This window comes from Aureococcus anophagefferens (assembly GCF_000186865.1).
Source record: "Aureococcus anophagefferens unplaced genomic scaffold AURANscaffold_19, whole genome shotgun sequence".
Taxonomy (NCBI): domain Eukaryota; class Pelagophyceae; order Pelagomonadales; family Pelagomonadaceae; genus Aureococcus; species Aureococcus anophagefferens.
Window position 1 is genome coordinate 225,080 of NW_008705579.1, and position 16,324 is coordinate 241,403.

Consider the following 16,324-nt stretch of genomic DNA (forward strand, 5'->3'; position numbering starts at 1 on the left):
GCCTCGAGCGAGACGTGGCCCCGGCCCAGGGGCGTCGGCTTCGAGAGCATGCCGTTGTAGTCCTGGACCGTGAAGCGGACGCGCGGCAGCGGGTAGGGCACGTCGTCCCACACAAACTTCTCGCCCGTCCACTCCGGGCTCAGCGTCTTCTTCTTCACGCCCGTCTTCGCGACCTTGTCCAACGGCTTCTTCAGCGGGTTGCCCTCCGTGACGTCGACGAGCTGCACCGTGACGAAGGGGTCCGACGTGCCGCCCTTGTCCGCGGGCAGCAGGTTGCGGCCCCGCAGCACCTCGACGGTGAGCCGCCCGCTGCGCCAGACCGCCTTCTGGCCCTTCTTGGCCGCGTTGAGGTGGGCGCGGTCCCGCGTCGCCATGGTCGGGCCGCGGCGCCGCCGCGGCGCGCTGCCGCCGGTTGGGGCTGCCTCGACGAGGCGCTGGCGGCACAGGCCGGTCGTGCCGTCAGCTTGGCTACAACTCGCTCAATTCCCTGCCACAAGGCCAACGGGCGGCGCGATGGACGCCGCACCGGCTCCCGCGCTGGACGCCGCACCGGCTCCCGCGCCGGCGCCCGACGCCGCTGCACCGACGGAGGAGTTCACCGTCGACGAGAACACGGTGGCCATGGCGCCCTTCGACAAGGACGGCGTCGAGTGCGACACGAAGGACGCGGAGGACCTCGACGTCACGCAGACGCTCCTGGGCCTCTGGGGCGGCCGGCTGCCGGGCCTCGAGGAGCGGGTCACGACCTTCGCCTGCGCCGTCGACAGCGCGCTCCTCGCGGCCTGGGTCAAGCAGCCGAGCCCCTGCTGCGCGGCCGCGGCGTTGGCCGGCGCGATGAACGCGCTCGCGCGCGTCGGCCGCCGCGACGCGCGCGCGATGCAGCCCCTGGAGATCCTGGCGACGATGCGGGGCCTGCTACGGGACACGGTGGCGAAGAAGCGGGCGAGCTTCGAGCGCAAGCTCGGCGCGGACCTCGGCCCGCTGCTCGCCGCCGTCGCGGACCGCGTCGCGCTCGACGGCAAGCGCTTCGGCGCGTCCACGAAGAAGGAGGCGGCGGCGAGCGTCACGGCCAAGTACCTGCTCGGGGCCGTGCGCGCCGAGGTCGAGGCGCGGGGCGACGCCATCGCCGCGGCCGTCGAGCGCCAGCGGAACGTCGAGCAAGGGCTCGCGCCCGCGCCCGCGCCCGAGGCGGACGCCGCGGACGCGGACGAGCCGCCGGCGCCGGTCTTCTGCCGCCTCTGGGAGCTCTACGAGGAGGACGCGGCGCGGAAGCGGGCCGAGGCCGAGAAGCGGCGCCTCGAGGCCGAGGCGTCCGGCGCGGCGGTCGTCGACGACGACGACGACCGCGACGACGACGACGACGACGACGACGACGACGGCGAGCCGCCGGAGGACGACGAGGCGGCGCCCGAGGCCGCGGCGCCGCCGGCGCCCGCCGTCGCGCCGGCCGCGGGCGCGCCGCGGCCGCCGAGCCCCGAGGCGGCCGCGCCGGCGCCCGGCGGGCCCCGGAGGCGGCGGGCCAGGGCCCCGAGCCGCAAGAAGTCGCACCTCGGCGCCGCGCGGCGCGCGGCGAAGCCCTGGGCCTGGAAGGCCGACCTCGGGGACATTTTGAAGAAGTGCGACGGCATCGCGAAGACGTGCGCGGAGCGGCCGTCGACGTGGGAATCAAATCTTCAAGCCGACTTCAATGTGCGCGTATGCGACAGTTCTGATGCAAGCACTTGAACCGTGCTTCGAGAAGTCGACGAGAGCAATCGATTCGTCCAAAAATCAGCCGAATCGACTTCGAGTTGATCGAGATAGAGAGGTTTGAAGTTTTTGCTGGACAGGGCGTTCCACCGGTTGATTTCCACACAGGCGGCCGTCGACGGCGGCGTTCGGCAACTGGGGCCTGATCCACGCCGCGGAGCAGCTCGCGCGCGACGAGCTCTTCGACGACGTCTGGGCCGGCGACGACGCGTCGACGGCCGCGGGCGAGCCCCGGGTCGACGAGCCCGCGGCGCCGGCCGCGGGCGCCGCGGACGCCGTCGCGTTCCTGCGCCTCGACCCGGAGCCGCTCTGGGCCTGCCCCAAGGCGCCCGTGGCGACGGTCAGGGTCACGCTCTTCGCCGGCGCCGCGAAGCGCGGCTCCGCCATGGCCTGCCCGCTGCGGCGCGGCGACGGCGGCCCCGAGGTCGAGGCGCAGTGGGGGAAGCTCCACGCCGTCTTCCTCGACCCGCGGGCCTGCCTCCTCTTCCACCTCAAGAACCACTACGCGCTCATCTACGCGCTCCGCGACTGGGTCGACACGAGCGACCCGGCGAAGCCGCGCCGCGTGCGCCAGATGCTCACCGCGCGCAAGGGCCAGCGGCCGAGCGCGTGGATCGACTGGCTCGAGGCCCGGGAGACCATGCTCAACTGGGCCGGCTACAAGATGATGGTCGTCCGCGACGCGCGCTAAATTTTATTGCACGAAGACGCCGACCTCGTTGCGCCGGAGCAGGTTCGGCGTCGCGAACGGGTCGTGGTACCCGTAGGTCAGCGTCTCGCCGCCCGCGACGGGCGAGAAGGCCGACGACGCGAGCGCCGCCTCGACGCGCGCCCGCGCCGCCGCGATCTTCGCCTCCGACGGCGGCGGGCCGGAGAAGCGCACGAACGCGGCCGTGTGGCCGGGGATCGCCCGCAGCCGCACGCCCGCGTCCGTCGGCGTCGGCAGCGACCGCAGCGTCTCGTTGGCCGCCATGACGAAGCTGACCTTCGTCGCGCGTTCGCTCGTCTCCATGCGCACGGGCGCGGTCATGGCCATCGACCGCGACGACCGCTTCGAAAAGGGCCCGCCGCCGACGCGGTTCCGGCCGCCGAAGATGAAGCCCGCGCACGCGCGGAACCCGCTCCCCGTCGCCGCGCGCATGCTCTGGTCCCGGAACGTCGCCTCGACGACCGTGTAGGGCTCGTACCTGCGGATCTCGACGCCGCCGGGCAGTTGTAGTAGCGATTCGTATTTGGGCTTCTCGAGCTTCTCCGACACGCGCCAGGCGTAGAGGCCGAGCGCGTAGCGCAGCGAGACGAGCGCCGAGACGGCCCACGCGACGACGCGCACGAGCAGCATCGTGAATTGGTGGTCGATGCGCTTGCGATGCGACGATGCTGCGACGAAGCCGATGCCGATGACGCGTTGGTCGATGCCGCGCGATGCGAGGCTGCGACGAAGCCGATGCCGATGACGCGTTGGTCGATGCCGCGCGATGCGAGGCTGCGCGACGCCGACGCCGATTGCGATGACGCGGTTCCACTTGTTGTGCAGGGGCACCCACTGTTCACTTCACTGTTCAACAAAATCTTCACTGTGACTAAAAAACCTGCTCCCCGGGCTCGATGGGCGTCGCCTCGACCTCGATGACGGTGCCCTGGACGGTCCCCCCCCGCGCCAATGGCGCCATCTCGACCTGGGCCATCGGGATCGTCGCCGCGGCGACGGGCTGGCCCCGCGCGACGACCGGCGCCGCGTGGACCGGGCCGACGGGCGCGACGTGCACGCCGACCGGCGCCGCGCGCTGGCCCGCGAGCGCCTCCGTCGCCATGCGTCCCACGTGCGCGTTGAACCAGATCATCGAGAAGTTGATGAGGATGGCGACGACGCACGCCGCCGTCGCGCCCGCCATCGCGTCGGACCATCGGTCCTTGTAGAAGTCGTTCGCGGAAGCCTCGGAGGCGAAGCCCTCGAACTCGGCCCTGCTCTTGCTGCGCTCGCCCAGGTCCTCCTCGCGGCCCGCCGGATCGATGAAGCCCTTGCGGCTCCACCAGACCTGGGTCTCGTTCGACGCGATGTCGACGCACGACGCCTTGCAGTGATTCGAGTCCTTGTAGCACTCCCAATAGTCGTCGCCGGTGCCCTGGCCGTCGCCGGACCACCAGCAGTTCGGCGCGAGCCCGAGGGCCGTCGCGGGCTCGCGCGTCGCCACCCAGGCGATCGTCAGAATGATCGAGACGAGCCTCGTCGTCGCGGCGATGTAGCACGAGTGCTGGATGGCCGTGAGCGCGCACCGGTCGTACTTGGAGCAGCAGACGGGGAGCGAGAAGCACACGATCTGGTGCACGCAGGCCCAGAAGCTCAGCTGCTGCCTAGAATACAGCGGAATCTCACGCAGGATTTCAAACACGCTGAGGCACTGCGTATGCGTACAGCATTGCCATGATCGGCAGGTTCACGCACTCGAGGATCAGCCCCAGGCCGCAATTCTTCCGCACGCGCAGGGCCAGCGGACCCAGCCCGACCATCGTGAAGTCCGTATACCCATCTGGCATAATCGCCACCGGCTCCTATCGACGCGCATTCGCGCAAACCATCGTGTTATAGAGTGTTACAATGCTATTTAAGTCGTTGTTGAACTTGTGGGCAGCATCATCGTACACGATGGGTGTGTTCAGATTGCGCGGCGACGTCGCGCTGCTGTGCTGCGCGCTCTCCTTCTGGAGCGGGCACCACGTGCACACGAACGTGGCGCTGCACGCGGCGCCGGCGCACCACGCGCTGCGGCCGCCGCGGTCCTGCGCGCCCTGCGCCAACTGCACGGCGCCGCGGCTGCGCTGCGCCGCCTGCCCCGTGCCGGCGCCTTGTGCAGCCCCGGAGCCCTGCCCGGCGCCGTCCTGCCCGGAGCTGGCGCCCTGCGCGGCGCCGGCGCCCTGCCCGAAGCAGTGCCCCGCGCGCGAGGCGTCCGCGGCGCGCGAGGCGACGCGCAAGTGCGAGGCGCGCAAGGTCGCGGCGGCGTCGATCCCGCGCCAGCTCGTCGGCGCCGGCGGCGAGACGCCGACGTGGCAGGACGTCTGGGTCGCGCCGAGCGCGCGGGCGCTGGCGCGCCTGCTGCCGGGCTTCGCGCCCGTGCGATTGCACAAGCGCGGCGGCGGCGCGACGCTCCTCGCCCACAAGAAGGCGCCGGCGGGCTTTAACGCCACGGGCGACGTCGCCGTCGAGCTCGCGGCGCGGGGCTGCCTGGACGTCGGCGTCGTCGTCGCGACGACGCGGAAAGACTTTTGCCTCGCCGTCGTCGAATCCGACACGTCGCCGTCGTACGTCGTGCCGCGCGTGAAGCTCGAGGGCGAGCCGAACGCGACGACGGTGCGCTTCGCGTCCAAGTACGAGACGTCCGTCTTCGGCGCGACGCCGCCCAAGGCCGTGGCCAAGTCCGCGGCCATCGCCGGCGCGCCGACGTCCGAGGCGCTGCTGCTCGGGCTCCTCGCGGACGTCGGCGCGGTCGTCGGCGCGCTGGCGCCCGTGCTCGCCAAGGTCCCCCGGGGCCCCGTCGTCGCCCTCGCCGTGAACCGCGGCGTCCTCGACATCGTCGCGAACTTCCTGTGCTCCGCGAGGCACAACGTCGAAGGCCCCGTCGCGCGCGACCGCGTCGTCGCGTTCGCCGCCGACGAAGCGACCGCGGCGGCCCTCGACGGCGCCGTCGCGGCGACCTTCTCCCACCCGGCCCTCGGCGACTTCCCCGAGCGGCCGGCGCACAAGTACGGCGACTCCGTCTTCGTGTCGATGATGTGGTTGAAGGTCGTCGCGGTCTACCTCGTGAACCGCTGCGGCCGCGACGTGCTCTTCATGGATGCGGATGTTGTATGGCAGGCGGACCCGCTCCCGTTGCTCGCGGCCTACGGCGAGGACACGCTCTGGATGGACGACGTCGCGCGGTCGAACCGCTACGTCCCCTACTCCGCGAACACGGGCTTCTACCTGGTCCGGGCGAACCGGCGCACGGCCCACTTCCTCTTTGCCATGCTCACGCACTTCGACCTCATCATCGTCTGGCGGTCGCACCAGCACGTGCTCAACGCGCTCCTGCAGGAGCACGCGAGCCGCATGAACCTGGGCGTCCGCGTGCTCCCGCGGGACGACTTCCAGATCGGCGCGATCTTCCACCGGAACAAGACCTACGCCGACGAGCTCGCGCGGGGCGTCGCGCGGCCCGCGGTCTTCCACTGGGCCTGGACCGAGGGCCGCGACGACAAGCTGCGCTTCGCGCGCGAGACGAACACGTGGCACGTCCGCGACTCGTGCGACGCGGCCGCGGTCGCCGCGCTCGCGAGCGGCGCGAAACTCCTCGCGGACTGCTGCCTCCGGCCCGAGCCCGGGCCCCTCCGCGACTTCTCCGCGACGCCGCCGCCGGCGCGGTAAGGGTATATGTTGTGTCAAAAGCGAACGCTTACCACGGCTCCTCGCCGCGCCGCCGCGCGGTGTCGTCGCGCTCCGCGGCCTCGCGCTCGAGGATCTGCTGGAGCTTGTAGTGGGACGCGCACTCCTTCTTGTCCTTGCCGTCGACCTGGTCCGCGACGAGGGGCCACCGCTCCTTCGGCGGCAGGCCGAGGAGCGGCCCGAGCGCCTTCGCGAACTGCCTCTCCTGGCGCGGCGTCCACTCCTCCTTCTCCTCGTTGTCGCGCCAGGTCGGCGCCGCCTTCGGGACCTCGCCGCGCGCCGCGGCCATGGCCTCGGCGTAGGTCTGCTTCCGCGCGATCTCGGTCTTGATCGCGTCGTCGAGCCCGTCGTCGCCGCCGCCCGCGCCCCCGATGGCGAGGCCGAGGTAGATGCTGCCCAGCACGACGACGGCGCCGACGAGGACGCCGACGACGGGGAAGAGCGCCTTGACCAGCTGCGCGTTCCGCTCCTCCGCGGCGATGCGCTCCTGCTCGGCCTTGATGAACTCGTTGACCATCGTCACGGCCTCCGCGTTGTCGCAGCCCTCGCACTCGAGGCCGTTGTCGCGCATCATGTCGCGCACCTTGCGCGAGATGGGCTTCCGCGTGTCCTCGCGGCCGCCGATGCCGCTCCGGCTCTCCCACTGGTCCCGCACGCCCTGCTCGTCGCGGTCGCCGCGGCCGGCGGCGATGGCCTCGCGCAGCACCTCGTCCTCGAGCTCCTCCTGCGTCTTCGCCGCGACGACGGCCGCGGCCATCAGGAGAGCTAGCACGCGCATGGCTGCGACGCGCAGGCGCAGGCGACGATGCCGGTGGCGGCGCAGGCGACGATGTCGATGCTGAGCCGCACCATCCCCAGCCCCAAGCCGAGCCTGCCGTCACCTTCGGCGTCCGGTGCTGTGGCTCTCGCGCCGCGGCCGGCTCAGTGGCGAGGCGAAGCGAGCCACCTCGCCATGGGACTGCACCATCCCCTCGTTGAGGCCCGCGCAATGGGTGCGCGATCCGCGGCATGGCGGGCAGCTCTCCTGCTCGCCACCGCGCGCACGACAACGCACGCCGGCGAGCCGTCCTGGGCCGACGTATTAACGAGAGAAGCGGCGGCGCGGCCCGGCATGGACGAGCGCGGCGCGCCGCGCGCGACGGGGCTGCCCCTCAAGTACTGCTCGCACTGCAACGCGGAGCTCGTGGGGAAGCGCTGCGACGCCGCCGCGCAGACGTACCTCCTCCTGCGCTACCTCGCGGCGCTGCGCCGCTTCCTGCGCGGCGACCACGCGGATCGCGACGCGCTCCGGTGCTCCGGACCAACGCAGGAGTCGTGCAACGTCACGGGCAACTGGGCGCGCAAGTCGTGCATGCGCCGCGTCTGCCACGAGTCGCACCTCGCGGGCCACCTCGCGCCCGCGGCGGCGCGGACCGCCCGCAGTCGCGCGGCGTCGGACGCGGCGCTCGCCGCGGCCCAGGCGGACGCGGTCACTCGGCTCGAGCCGAAGCTGCGGCTGGGCGGCGCGTTCTTCCTGGGCTCCGACTATCTCGACTTCCTCGTCTACAACCTCTTCTTTCCCAACGTGAAGCGCGGCGTCTACGCCGAGGCCGGCGCCATCAACGGCGTCGACGAGTCGAACACGTACGTCTTCGAGCGGTTCCTCGAGTGGCGGGGTTTACTGGTCGAGCCGACGTCCTGCGCGGTCTGCGAGCTGCCGGCGAACCGGCCCAACGCGACGATCTTCCACGGCGCGATCTGCCCGCCGGAAGCGCGGAGCAACACCTTCGACTCGGCGACGATGGACGTCTTCTGCGCGCGGTCCCCAGAGCTCGCGGGCGCCGAGGCGCGGAAATGCGAGCGGGCCGTCGCGGGCGCGCCCAAGGTCGTGCCCTGCCGCACGCTCACGGAGATCTTCGAGGCCGCGGGGCTGTCGCGCGTGCACTTTTTTTCCCTGGACGTCGAGGACTTCGTGCACCAGGCGCTCGCGTCGCTCGACCTCGACCGCGTCGACGTCGACGTGCTGCTCGTCGAGGTCCGCGCCGACGCCGACGTCGACGTGCTACGCAGGGCGGGCTACGCGACCTTCGCGCTCACGCAGAAGAACGACGGCTACCGCGGCTTCCTCGCGGACCTCCTCGCCTGGAAGCCGGCGCGCTTCGGCGGCGCGTGCGCGCGCCTCGACCGCAGCGCCGCGGCCCTCGAGGCCGAGCTGGATGGCGCGTGGGTCGACCCCTGGGGGCGGTAATCTCGGGACCCAAGCCTCGGGGGCCGGACACTCGGCGTCGGTTACCCGTCGGCGCCGGTCCGCGTCCGCTCCCGCCCCGGGCCCAGGTGGAGGTGGCCGGCGATGCGGCCGCGGAGCGGGCCGGAGAGCTCGTGCCTCGGGTCGTCGAGCCAGCGGGCCCGGCAGGGCCGCCGCCGCCGCGGCGCCGCCGGCGGCAGGACCTTGGCCCGGCTCCGGAGGACGCGGAGCGCCTCGCACCGGCCGAGGTGGCCGGCGCAGGGGGCCGCGCTGTCGCCGGGTTCGATGAGGCCGACGCCGTGGGGGGACGCCCGGAACGCGGCCGCGAACGCGAGCTGGTCGCGGTCGCTCGAGTCGTCGCGGTCGAACTCGCGCCGCCACGCGCAGAGGAAGGCCGCGGCGGCCGCCGTGGCCGGGGCCGCCGCGACGACCGCCGCGTCGGCGTGGGCCGCCGCGACGACCGCCGAGTCGGCGTGGGCCGCCGCGACGACCGCCGAGTCGGCGTACGCGTCGGCGCCGCCGGCGCCGCTCATCCGCGCGACCTGGGCCCGGAGGCGCCCGGGCTCGTCGGTCCGCGCCGCGTCGAGGATCAGGCGGGCCTCCCACGCTTCCCAGGCCTCGCCCGGGCGGCGGGGATGCGCGCACGTGGCCGCGAAGGGCCCCTGGAGCGCCGCCGACGTCGCCGCCGAGCACGGGTGCGCAAAGAGAGACACGCGGGACGGCGCCCGGAACGCGGTCCGCTCGAGGAACCACTCGGGGGTCTGCAGGAGCGCGTACTTCCAATCCACGAACAGCGTGAACGCCGCCGTCGGGAAGTAGAGCGACGCGCTGAGCTTGACGCGCTTCGACGCGCGCCGCGGCCGATCCCGGGCCGTCGCCGACTCGTCCGCCACCACGGTCCACGGCGCGACGCTGCAGTGGTGCGCGAGCGCCTCGGCGGTCCCCGGCCCGACGACGAGCACCGCGCAGGTCCGATTGCCGAGCGCGCGGTGGTGCCGACTCCGCGGCTCGTCGAGGGCCGCGTCCGCGCCGAAATACGCGGCGCTAAAGAGCACGATGTCGCAGTGCGCCGTCGCGCGCGCCGTGCGCGCGGCCAGCGGCAGCTCCTCGGGCGACAGCGCGCAGGGCGCCTCGCCGGCGAGCGCAGTACAGAAGAGCAGCGCGCAGAGGCTGCCCGCGCACGGGCCCCGGCCCATGTCGTGCAGGAATGCCGCAGGCGTTAGAAGAGCATCGCGCAGGGGCTGCCCCCCTCTTACTAGCCCCGGCCCATGGCCACTGGAATGCCTCGACAGGGGGGGCAACATTTTGTGTGAAGAGCGGGTGAAGGTGAAGTCGGCCATTTTATGACGCGGGCTATGAAGGCCTCATTGCCAGCGGTTATCGTCTGGCCCAGCCTGGTGCAGCTAGTCTTTTGCGCCTCGTTGCTGGTCGCTGAGGGCCTCTTACATGTACGACGACCAGTGAGCAAGCATTCGCAGCACGGGCTGCAGCTGCGCGGACTGCAAGCCACGACCGCGGAGGCGGCGCTGGTGCAAGCGACCGACGCTGCGCCGAGCGATGCGGACCTGCTCGTGCGGGAGGGCGTCGCGCTCGAGGGCCGCGGCGAGGCGCTCGACGCGCTCGATTGCTACGAGGCGGCGCTGGAGCTGGACCCGGCGAGCTGGGAGGCGTGCTTCCGCCTCGGCTCGCTGAACGTCGCCCACGGCCTCGTCGAGGAGGCGGCCGAGCTCTTCGAGCGCGCGCTCGAGCTCAACCCGGCGCACGACGCGAGCGCGAAATGCCTCGCGCTCCTCGAGGACGTCGACGTCGGGGCGCTCGGCGACGAGATCGACGCGGCGCTCGAGCTCGAGCAGGCGGCGCTCGACGCCGGCGAGGCGCCGGACCTCGTGCCCGTCGACGAGGCGCAGCGGTCCTCGGTCGTGCGCGTGCGCGGCTTCCTCGACGACGCGGGCATCGACGAGCTCCTCGCCGCCGCCGCCGCGGTCGAGGCCGAGGTCGGCGCCGTGGAGCGCGCGTCGCGGGGCGGCGGGTGGTCGACGGTCTACATGAACGACAAGTTCCGACGGCGGCTGCCGCTGCTCCACGAGCGCATCTTCCGCGAGGCGCGGGCCGCGGACGAGGCCCACTGGGGCGGCGTGCTCCGGGACCGGCGGACGCTCAACCTGCGCTGCGCCGAGGCCCACGTGGTCACGCCGCCGGGGTCGCTCGCCTACGAGCAGCACTACGACCAGGGGTCGCTCGTCACCGTCGACATCATGCTCTCGGACGCGGCGGCCTTCGAGGGCGGCCAGTTTTCCACGTTGGAAGAGGACGACGTCCTCAAGAACCACGCCTTCGAGAAGGGCGACCTGCTCCTCTTCCTCTCCCACAAGTACCACTGCGTCGCGCCGGTCGACGCGGGCGAGCGGCGAGTCTTCGTCGCGGAGATCTGGGAGGGCGAGGCGCGCGACTGCGCGGGCCGCTGCGTCCAGCCGGCGGGCGCCGTCTGCGTGTCCTGCGGCGCGTTCGCGGGGTCGCGCCAGTAACGCGCGATCGAGGCGAGGTCCTTTTTAGGCCGGGGATCTACGCGGGCGAGAGGGGCACGCCGTCGACCTTCTCGCCCGGGGGCGGGGCGTCGAGATCCTCCTCGGCGTCCGCCTCGGCGTCCGGCGCGCCGTCGGCGACCTCGGAGACCGCCGCGCGCGCGGTGATGAACTCGTCGTACTGCTTGTTCGTGTCGAAGGGCCGCGCGCCGAGGCAGCCGACGATGTCGTCGTGGTTGATGGTCTCGTGCTCGATGAGGAGGCCCGCGAGGGCCGCGAGCTGCTCCTGCTTGTCCGCGAGGAGCGCGAGCGTCCGCTCGTAGGCCTCGTCGACGATGAGCTTCGCCTCCTCGTCCATGGCCTGGGCCGTCGCGTCGCTGTAGGGCCGCTGCTCCATGGGGTCGCCGGACTGGGGGAAGGCGAGCTGGCCGACGCGGGCGTTGCCCGACATGCCGTAGTCGCGGATCATGCCGTAGGCCATTTGGGTGACGCGCCGGAGGTCGTCGGACGCGCCCGTCGTCACGTCGCCGAAGGTGAGCTCCTCCGCCGCGCGGCCGCCGAGGGCCATGCAGATGACGTCGACGATCTGCTCGCGCGTGCGCAGGGCGATCTCCTTGGGCAGGTACTGCGCGAAGCCCAGCGCGCCGGAGCCGCGGGGCACGATCGTGACCTTCAAAAGCGGGTCCGCGTGCTCGAGGAACCAGCCCGAGACGGCGTGGCCCGCCTCGTGGAAGGCGACGATCTCCTTCTCCTGCTTCGTCATGATCTTGTTCGACTCCAAACCGCCGATGACGCGGTCCGCGGCGGCCTCGAAGTCCGCGTACGACACCGACTCGGCCGCGCGGCGCGCGGCGACGATCGCGGCCTCGTTGCAGACGTTCTGGATGTCCGCGCCGGCCATGCCCGGCGTCAGCCCCGCGAGGCGGCCCGCGTAGTCGGCCGGCGGGCCCGCCAAATTCAGGCCCTTGAGGTGGACCTCGAAGATCTGCTTCCGGCCCTTGATGTCGGGCGCGCCGACGGTGATCTGGCGGTCGAAGCGGCCCGGCCGCGTGAGCGCCTTGTCGAGGACGTCGGCGCGGTTCGTGCCCGCGAGGACGACGATGTTCGACGACTCGTTGAAGCCGTCCATCTCCACGAGGAGCTGGTTCAGCGTGTTCTCGCGCTCGTCGTTGCCGCCCGCGAAGCCGCCGCGGCCGCGCTGGCGGCCGACGGCGTCGATCTCGTCGATAAAAATGATGCAGGGCTGGTTCGCCCGCGCCTCCTTGAAGAGGTCGCGCACGCGCGACGGCCCGACGCCGACGAACATCTCCACAAACTCCGAGCCCGAGATGCTGTAGAACGGCACGTTCGCCTCGCCCGCCGTCGCCTTCGCCAAAAGCGTCTTGCCCGTGCCCGGCGGGCCGCAGAGGAGGGCCCCCTTGGGGATCTTGGCGCCGAGCTTCGTGAAGCGCTCCGGGTCCTTGAGGAACTCGACGAACTCCATGACCTCCTTCTTCGCCTCGTCGACGCCGGCGACGTCCGCGTAGGTCACGGAGACGTCCTCCTTCTTGATCTTCTTCGCCTTGGACTGGCCGATGCGGAAGATGTTGGACATGCCGCCGCCGCCGCCGCCGGAGCCGCCGCCCACGGACCGCATGACGTAGAGCCACGCGCCGATGATCAAGAGCGTCGGCAGGAACTTCGCGCCCTCGGCGGCCCAGTTCGTCTCGCTCACGTACTGCACGGGCACGAAGTCGCGGGGCTCGATGCCCAGGTTGCGCTGGGCCGCCTCGAGCTTGCGCTCGAAGATCTCCACGGAGCCGATGGCGAAGTGGTAACTCGGCGCGGACGTCGGCCCGCTGCCGCCGATGCGCGGGTAGCGCTGGAAGCCCCCCGGGGGCTTCTCCTCGGCGCTGGGCTCCTCGGGCGCGCCGCCGTTGGACTGCCAGCCGTAGGTGTTCTCGGGCGCCGCGTCGACGGCGACGGGCCGCTCGCCGGCGGCGGCCGCGCCGACGGCGCCGCCGACGCGCGCGCCGGGCCGCAGGAGCACCTCGGCGACCTTGTTGTTCGTCACAATAATGCGGTCCACCTCGCCCGACTCCAGCAGCACCGTCGCGAACTCCTGCCAGTTGATCTCCGTGCCGCTCGACTCGCGCGAGCTCAGCCAGACGCCGAGCAGCCCGACGGCCGCGAGCGCGGACACGACGCGCGGGCCGAGCTCGGGCGCGCCGCCGGGGCCGCCGGAGCCGCCCCCGGAGCCGCCCCCGCCGGCGGACGCCTTCTTCGACGCCCCGCCGGCCTTCTTCGACGACGAACCGCCGGTCTTCGACGAGCCCGAGCCCTTGCCGGCGCCCTTGGGGAAGAACTGGCCGAAGCCCTTCGGCGGGCCCTCGCCGAAGAGCATGAATTGGCGCCGCGCCGGCTGGCGCAGGGCCGGCGCCGCGCGGAGCGCGAACTTGCTGAGCATCGGAGCGTCAGACCTCGTGCTCCGCTGGTTGCGCGAAGGCCGACGAGCCGCTCGAGCGTGGTCGACTTCGGCTCGCCTCGTTGCACCAACGTTGAACGGTCGGGCATTGAAAGCCACCAGCCCCTCCGCGGCGTCTAAAGTCGCGTTTTGGTCTCGCCGCGCGGGAAAGGTCCGGCGGCTTCGCCTACGCGTGGCAAGCTGCCTCTCTCACTCTGCTTTCTCGAGACAATACCGTCGAAAGAGAGCCACCGGGGCGCAAACGCGGCCGCCGGCGACACAGCCGCTCTCTCCGCCATCGACGACGTCGGACGTGGCCCTTTGCTTCTAAAGTCGACGGGTGCCGTGGACTCGGGACGGCGTCCCTTGCTGTGGCAATAAATACCCCCGGCTTTAGATTTCGAGGGCGCAGCCGGCAAGCCCGCAGTGCGCGACGACCGGCGCCTCGCCGTCGGCTTGCGCAAAGCGCCCCACACGACGCCCCGCGCCCCGCGGGACCCCCTCGGGTCGGCTGTCGACGCTGCCGCGCTCGCCGAGCACACATCCCCCTGTGCGTGGTAAGCCACGGGGTGAGGTGTCCTCGGCTCCGCGCGGTCGGCTGACTTCCGGCTTTCGTCGAGGATGGTGGTCCTGAGCGCGTCCGTGTGCACGAAGAATGGGCGGTGCCTCTTCGCCCGCCAGTTCGTGGAGATGAACCGGCTGCGCGTCGAGGGCCTGCTCGCGGCGTTCCCCAAGCTCATGGGCACGGGCAACAAGCAGCACACGTTCATCGAGACGGACTCGGTGCGCTACGTCTGGCAGCCCGTCGAGTCCATCTACCTGCTCCTCATCACGAACAAGGCGTCGAACATCGTGCGTGCCCCGGGGTCTTTTCCACCTATTTTCCGCCGCGCGCGCGGACCGCGACGAAACCTCTGATTAGGTCGAGGACCTCGAGACGCTGCGGCTGCTGAGCAAGGTCGTGCCCGAGATCGCCGGGGGCCACAGCGAGGAGAAGCTGAGCGACAAGGCCTTCGACCTCGTCTTCGCCTTCGACGAGGTCATCACGACGGGCGGCTACCGCGAGGCGATCGACCTGCGGCAGATCCGGACGAACCTCGAGATGGACAGCCACGAGGAGAAGCTGCACAACATGGTGAAGAAGACGAAGATGGACAGCGCCAAGGACCAGGCGGCGCACATGTCCAAGGTCATCAAGAGCCGCCAGCGCGAGGCGTCGAAGAGCGGCGTCGGCCCCGGCGGCATGGCGGGCCTCGGCGGCGGGTCGTTCGAGGACGACCCCTACGGCGGCGGCGGCGGCGACTTTGGGGGCGGCATGGGCATGCCCGCGCCGCCCATGGGCGGCGAGAGCCCCTACGGCGAGTCGCCCTACGGCGCGCCCGCGCCGCCGCCGGAGCCCGTCGTCCAGGTCAAGAGCATGAAGCTCGGCGGCAAGAAGAACAAGTCGTCGCTCATGGACAAGATGGCCGCCGAGGACGGCATCTCCATCGCCCCGGCCTTCACGCCGTCGAAGCCCGCGTCGTCCTCCGCCGCGCCGCCGCCGCCGCCGCCGACGGCCGCGCAGCCCATCTCCTTGATCGTCGAGGAGAAATTGACCGTCGCGCTCTCGCAGGAGGGCGCGCTCGAGTCCTTCGACCTCAAGGGCACGCTGTCCCTCACGGCGAACGACGAGGGCGCGGCCCTGTGCAAGGTCCAGATCGCGGACAAGGCCGCGGCGCCGGGCACGACGTTCCAGGTGCACCCCAAGGTCTCGAAGAAGGACTGGGAGGCCGACGGCGCCGTGATGATGAAGGACGCGTCCAAGGGCTTCCCCGTGGGCCGCCCCGTCGGCGTCGTGCGCTGGTCCCTGTCGACGACGGACGAGGCCCTCGTGCCGCTGACGATCAACTGCTGGCCCGAGGACGAGGGCGACGGCGTCATGAACGTCAACGTCGAGTACGAGCTCAAGCGGCCCATGGAGCTCTACGACGTCGTCATCCGCATCCCGGGCTGCGGCAACGCGCCGGAGATCGTCTCCGTCGACGGCTCCCACACGCACGACGCCAAGGAGGAGGTGCTCGACTGGAAGCTAGACATGGTCGACGGGTCGAACAAGCAGGGCACGCTCGAGTTCAACATCAACGCGCGCGACGCCGACGACTTCTTCCCCATCGCCGTGACCTTCCGGTCCAAGTCGCTCTACTACGACGCGCCCATCGCCTCCGTGACGGCCATCGACGGCGACGCGCCCGTCGCCTACTCGCTCAACAAGGCGCTCACCGTCGACTCGTTCCGAATCGCCTAGGCGACCCCCGAAGAGAGACCGCGGGCCCCAAGACAGCCCGCGCGGACGGCCGACGCGACTCGCGCACCACTCTAACGAACTCGCGACCGCATCACGTTAAAACGTGAGCACGTCCGCCGGCCGCTTCGCGACGCGCGTCGGGAAGGCCGTCAGCAGCGGGATCTCCGAGATGTCGTCGACGAGGCCGCCGTCCCTTTTCACGGGGCCCTTGAGGTAGCGGTCGAAGACCTGGAACTGGAGCGTCGTCAGCACCCAGGGCGCCAGGATCATCACGAAGACGAGCTCGAAGTCCGCGTCTTTTTCGCGCATCGGCGCGAACGCGCGCTCCGCGAAGGCCGCGGCGCGGACGCGCGTCGCGTAGACTAAGATTCCCACGAAGACCTTGTTGATGGCCAGGGCCCAGAGCCAGCAGGCCAATTGCGCCAGGAAGACGCGCTTCCGCGGCGGGCTCCCGTAGTCGCCGATGACGTCGAGGTCCGTCCTCGCGCCCCGCGCCAGCTTCCGAACGAACTTGCGCGTCGCGCCGTGGACGAGCGCCACGACGGCGCAGCCCAGCGTGCAGTCCGCGAAGAAGTTGATGAAGTAGAACGCGCACGGGTCGCCGCCGGCGTCGCGGCCGGCGATCCACGCGCTCGCCACCATGTTGGCCACGTGGACGAAGGACCCGCCGACGCACTGCTTCGCG

General features: G+C 71.6%; 5 protein-coding genes across 5 annotated transcripts; 3 read left to right on the top strand and 2 right to left on the bottom strand.

Annotated features, from left to right (window-relative positions):
• Positions 1-513: 513 nt before the first annotated feature.
• AURANDRAFT_66046 (hypothetical protein) lies at positions 514-2,927 on the top strand (the record flags this gene model as incomplete). Its single annotated transcript, XM_009041127.1, has 3 exons — positions 514-1,637; positions 1,858-2,422; positions 2,517-2,927. 3 exons carry the CDS (start codon positions 514-516, stop codon positions 2,925-2,927), a joined length of 2,100 nt encoding a protein of 699 aa, XP_009039375.1.
• A 1,466-nt stretch (positions 2,928-4,393) lies between these two features.
• On the top strand, positions 4,394-6,148 carry AURANDRAFT_66047 (hypothetical protein; the record flags this gene model as incomplete). Its single annotated transcript, XM_009041128.1, has 1 exon — positions 4,394-6,148. One exon carries the CDS (start codon positions 4,394-4,396, stop codon positions 6,146-6,148), a length of 1,755 nt encoding a protein of 584 aa, XP_009039376.1.
• Positions 6,149-8,434: 2,286 nt separating this feature from the next.
• On the bottom strand, positions 8,435-9,586 carry AURANDRAFT_66048 (hypothetical protein; the record flags this gene model as incomplete). The annotated part of the gene is made up of 1 exon (XM_009041233.1): positions 8,435-9,586. One exon carries the CDS (start codon positions 9,584-9,586, stop codon positions 8,435-8,437), a length of 1,152 nt encoding a protein of 383 aa, XP_009039481.1.
• Positions 9,587-10,923: 1,337 nt separating this feature from the next.
• Positions 10,924-13,381, bottom strand: AURANDRAFT_72112 (hypothetical protein; the record flags this gene model as incomplete). Its single annotated transcript, XM_009041232.1, has 1 exon — positions 10,924-13,381. The coding sequence occupies one exon, from the start codon at positions 13,356-13,358 to the stop codon at positions 10,953-10,955; it is 2,406 nt and encodes an 801-aa protein (XP_009039480.1).
• Positions 13,382-13,817: 436 nt separating this feature from the next.
• Positions 13,818-15,729, top strand: AURANDRAFT_38260 (hypothetical protein; the record flags this gene model as incomplete). Its single annotated transcript, XM_009041129.1, has 3 exons — positions 13,818-14,207; positions 14,278-14,583; positions 14,629-15,729. The coding sequence occupies 3 exons, from the start codon at positions 13,977-13,979 to the stop codon at positions 15,637-15,639; spliced, it is 1,548 nt and encodes a 515-aa protein (XP_009039377.1).
• Between the last annotated feature and the right edge of the window lie 595 nt (positions 15,730-16,324).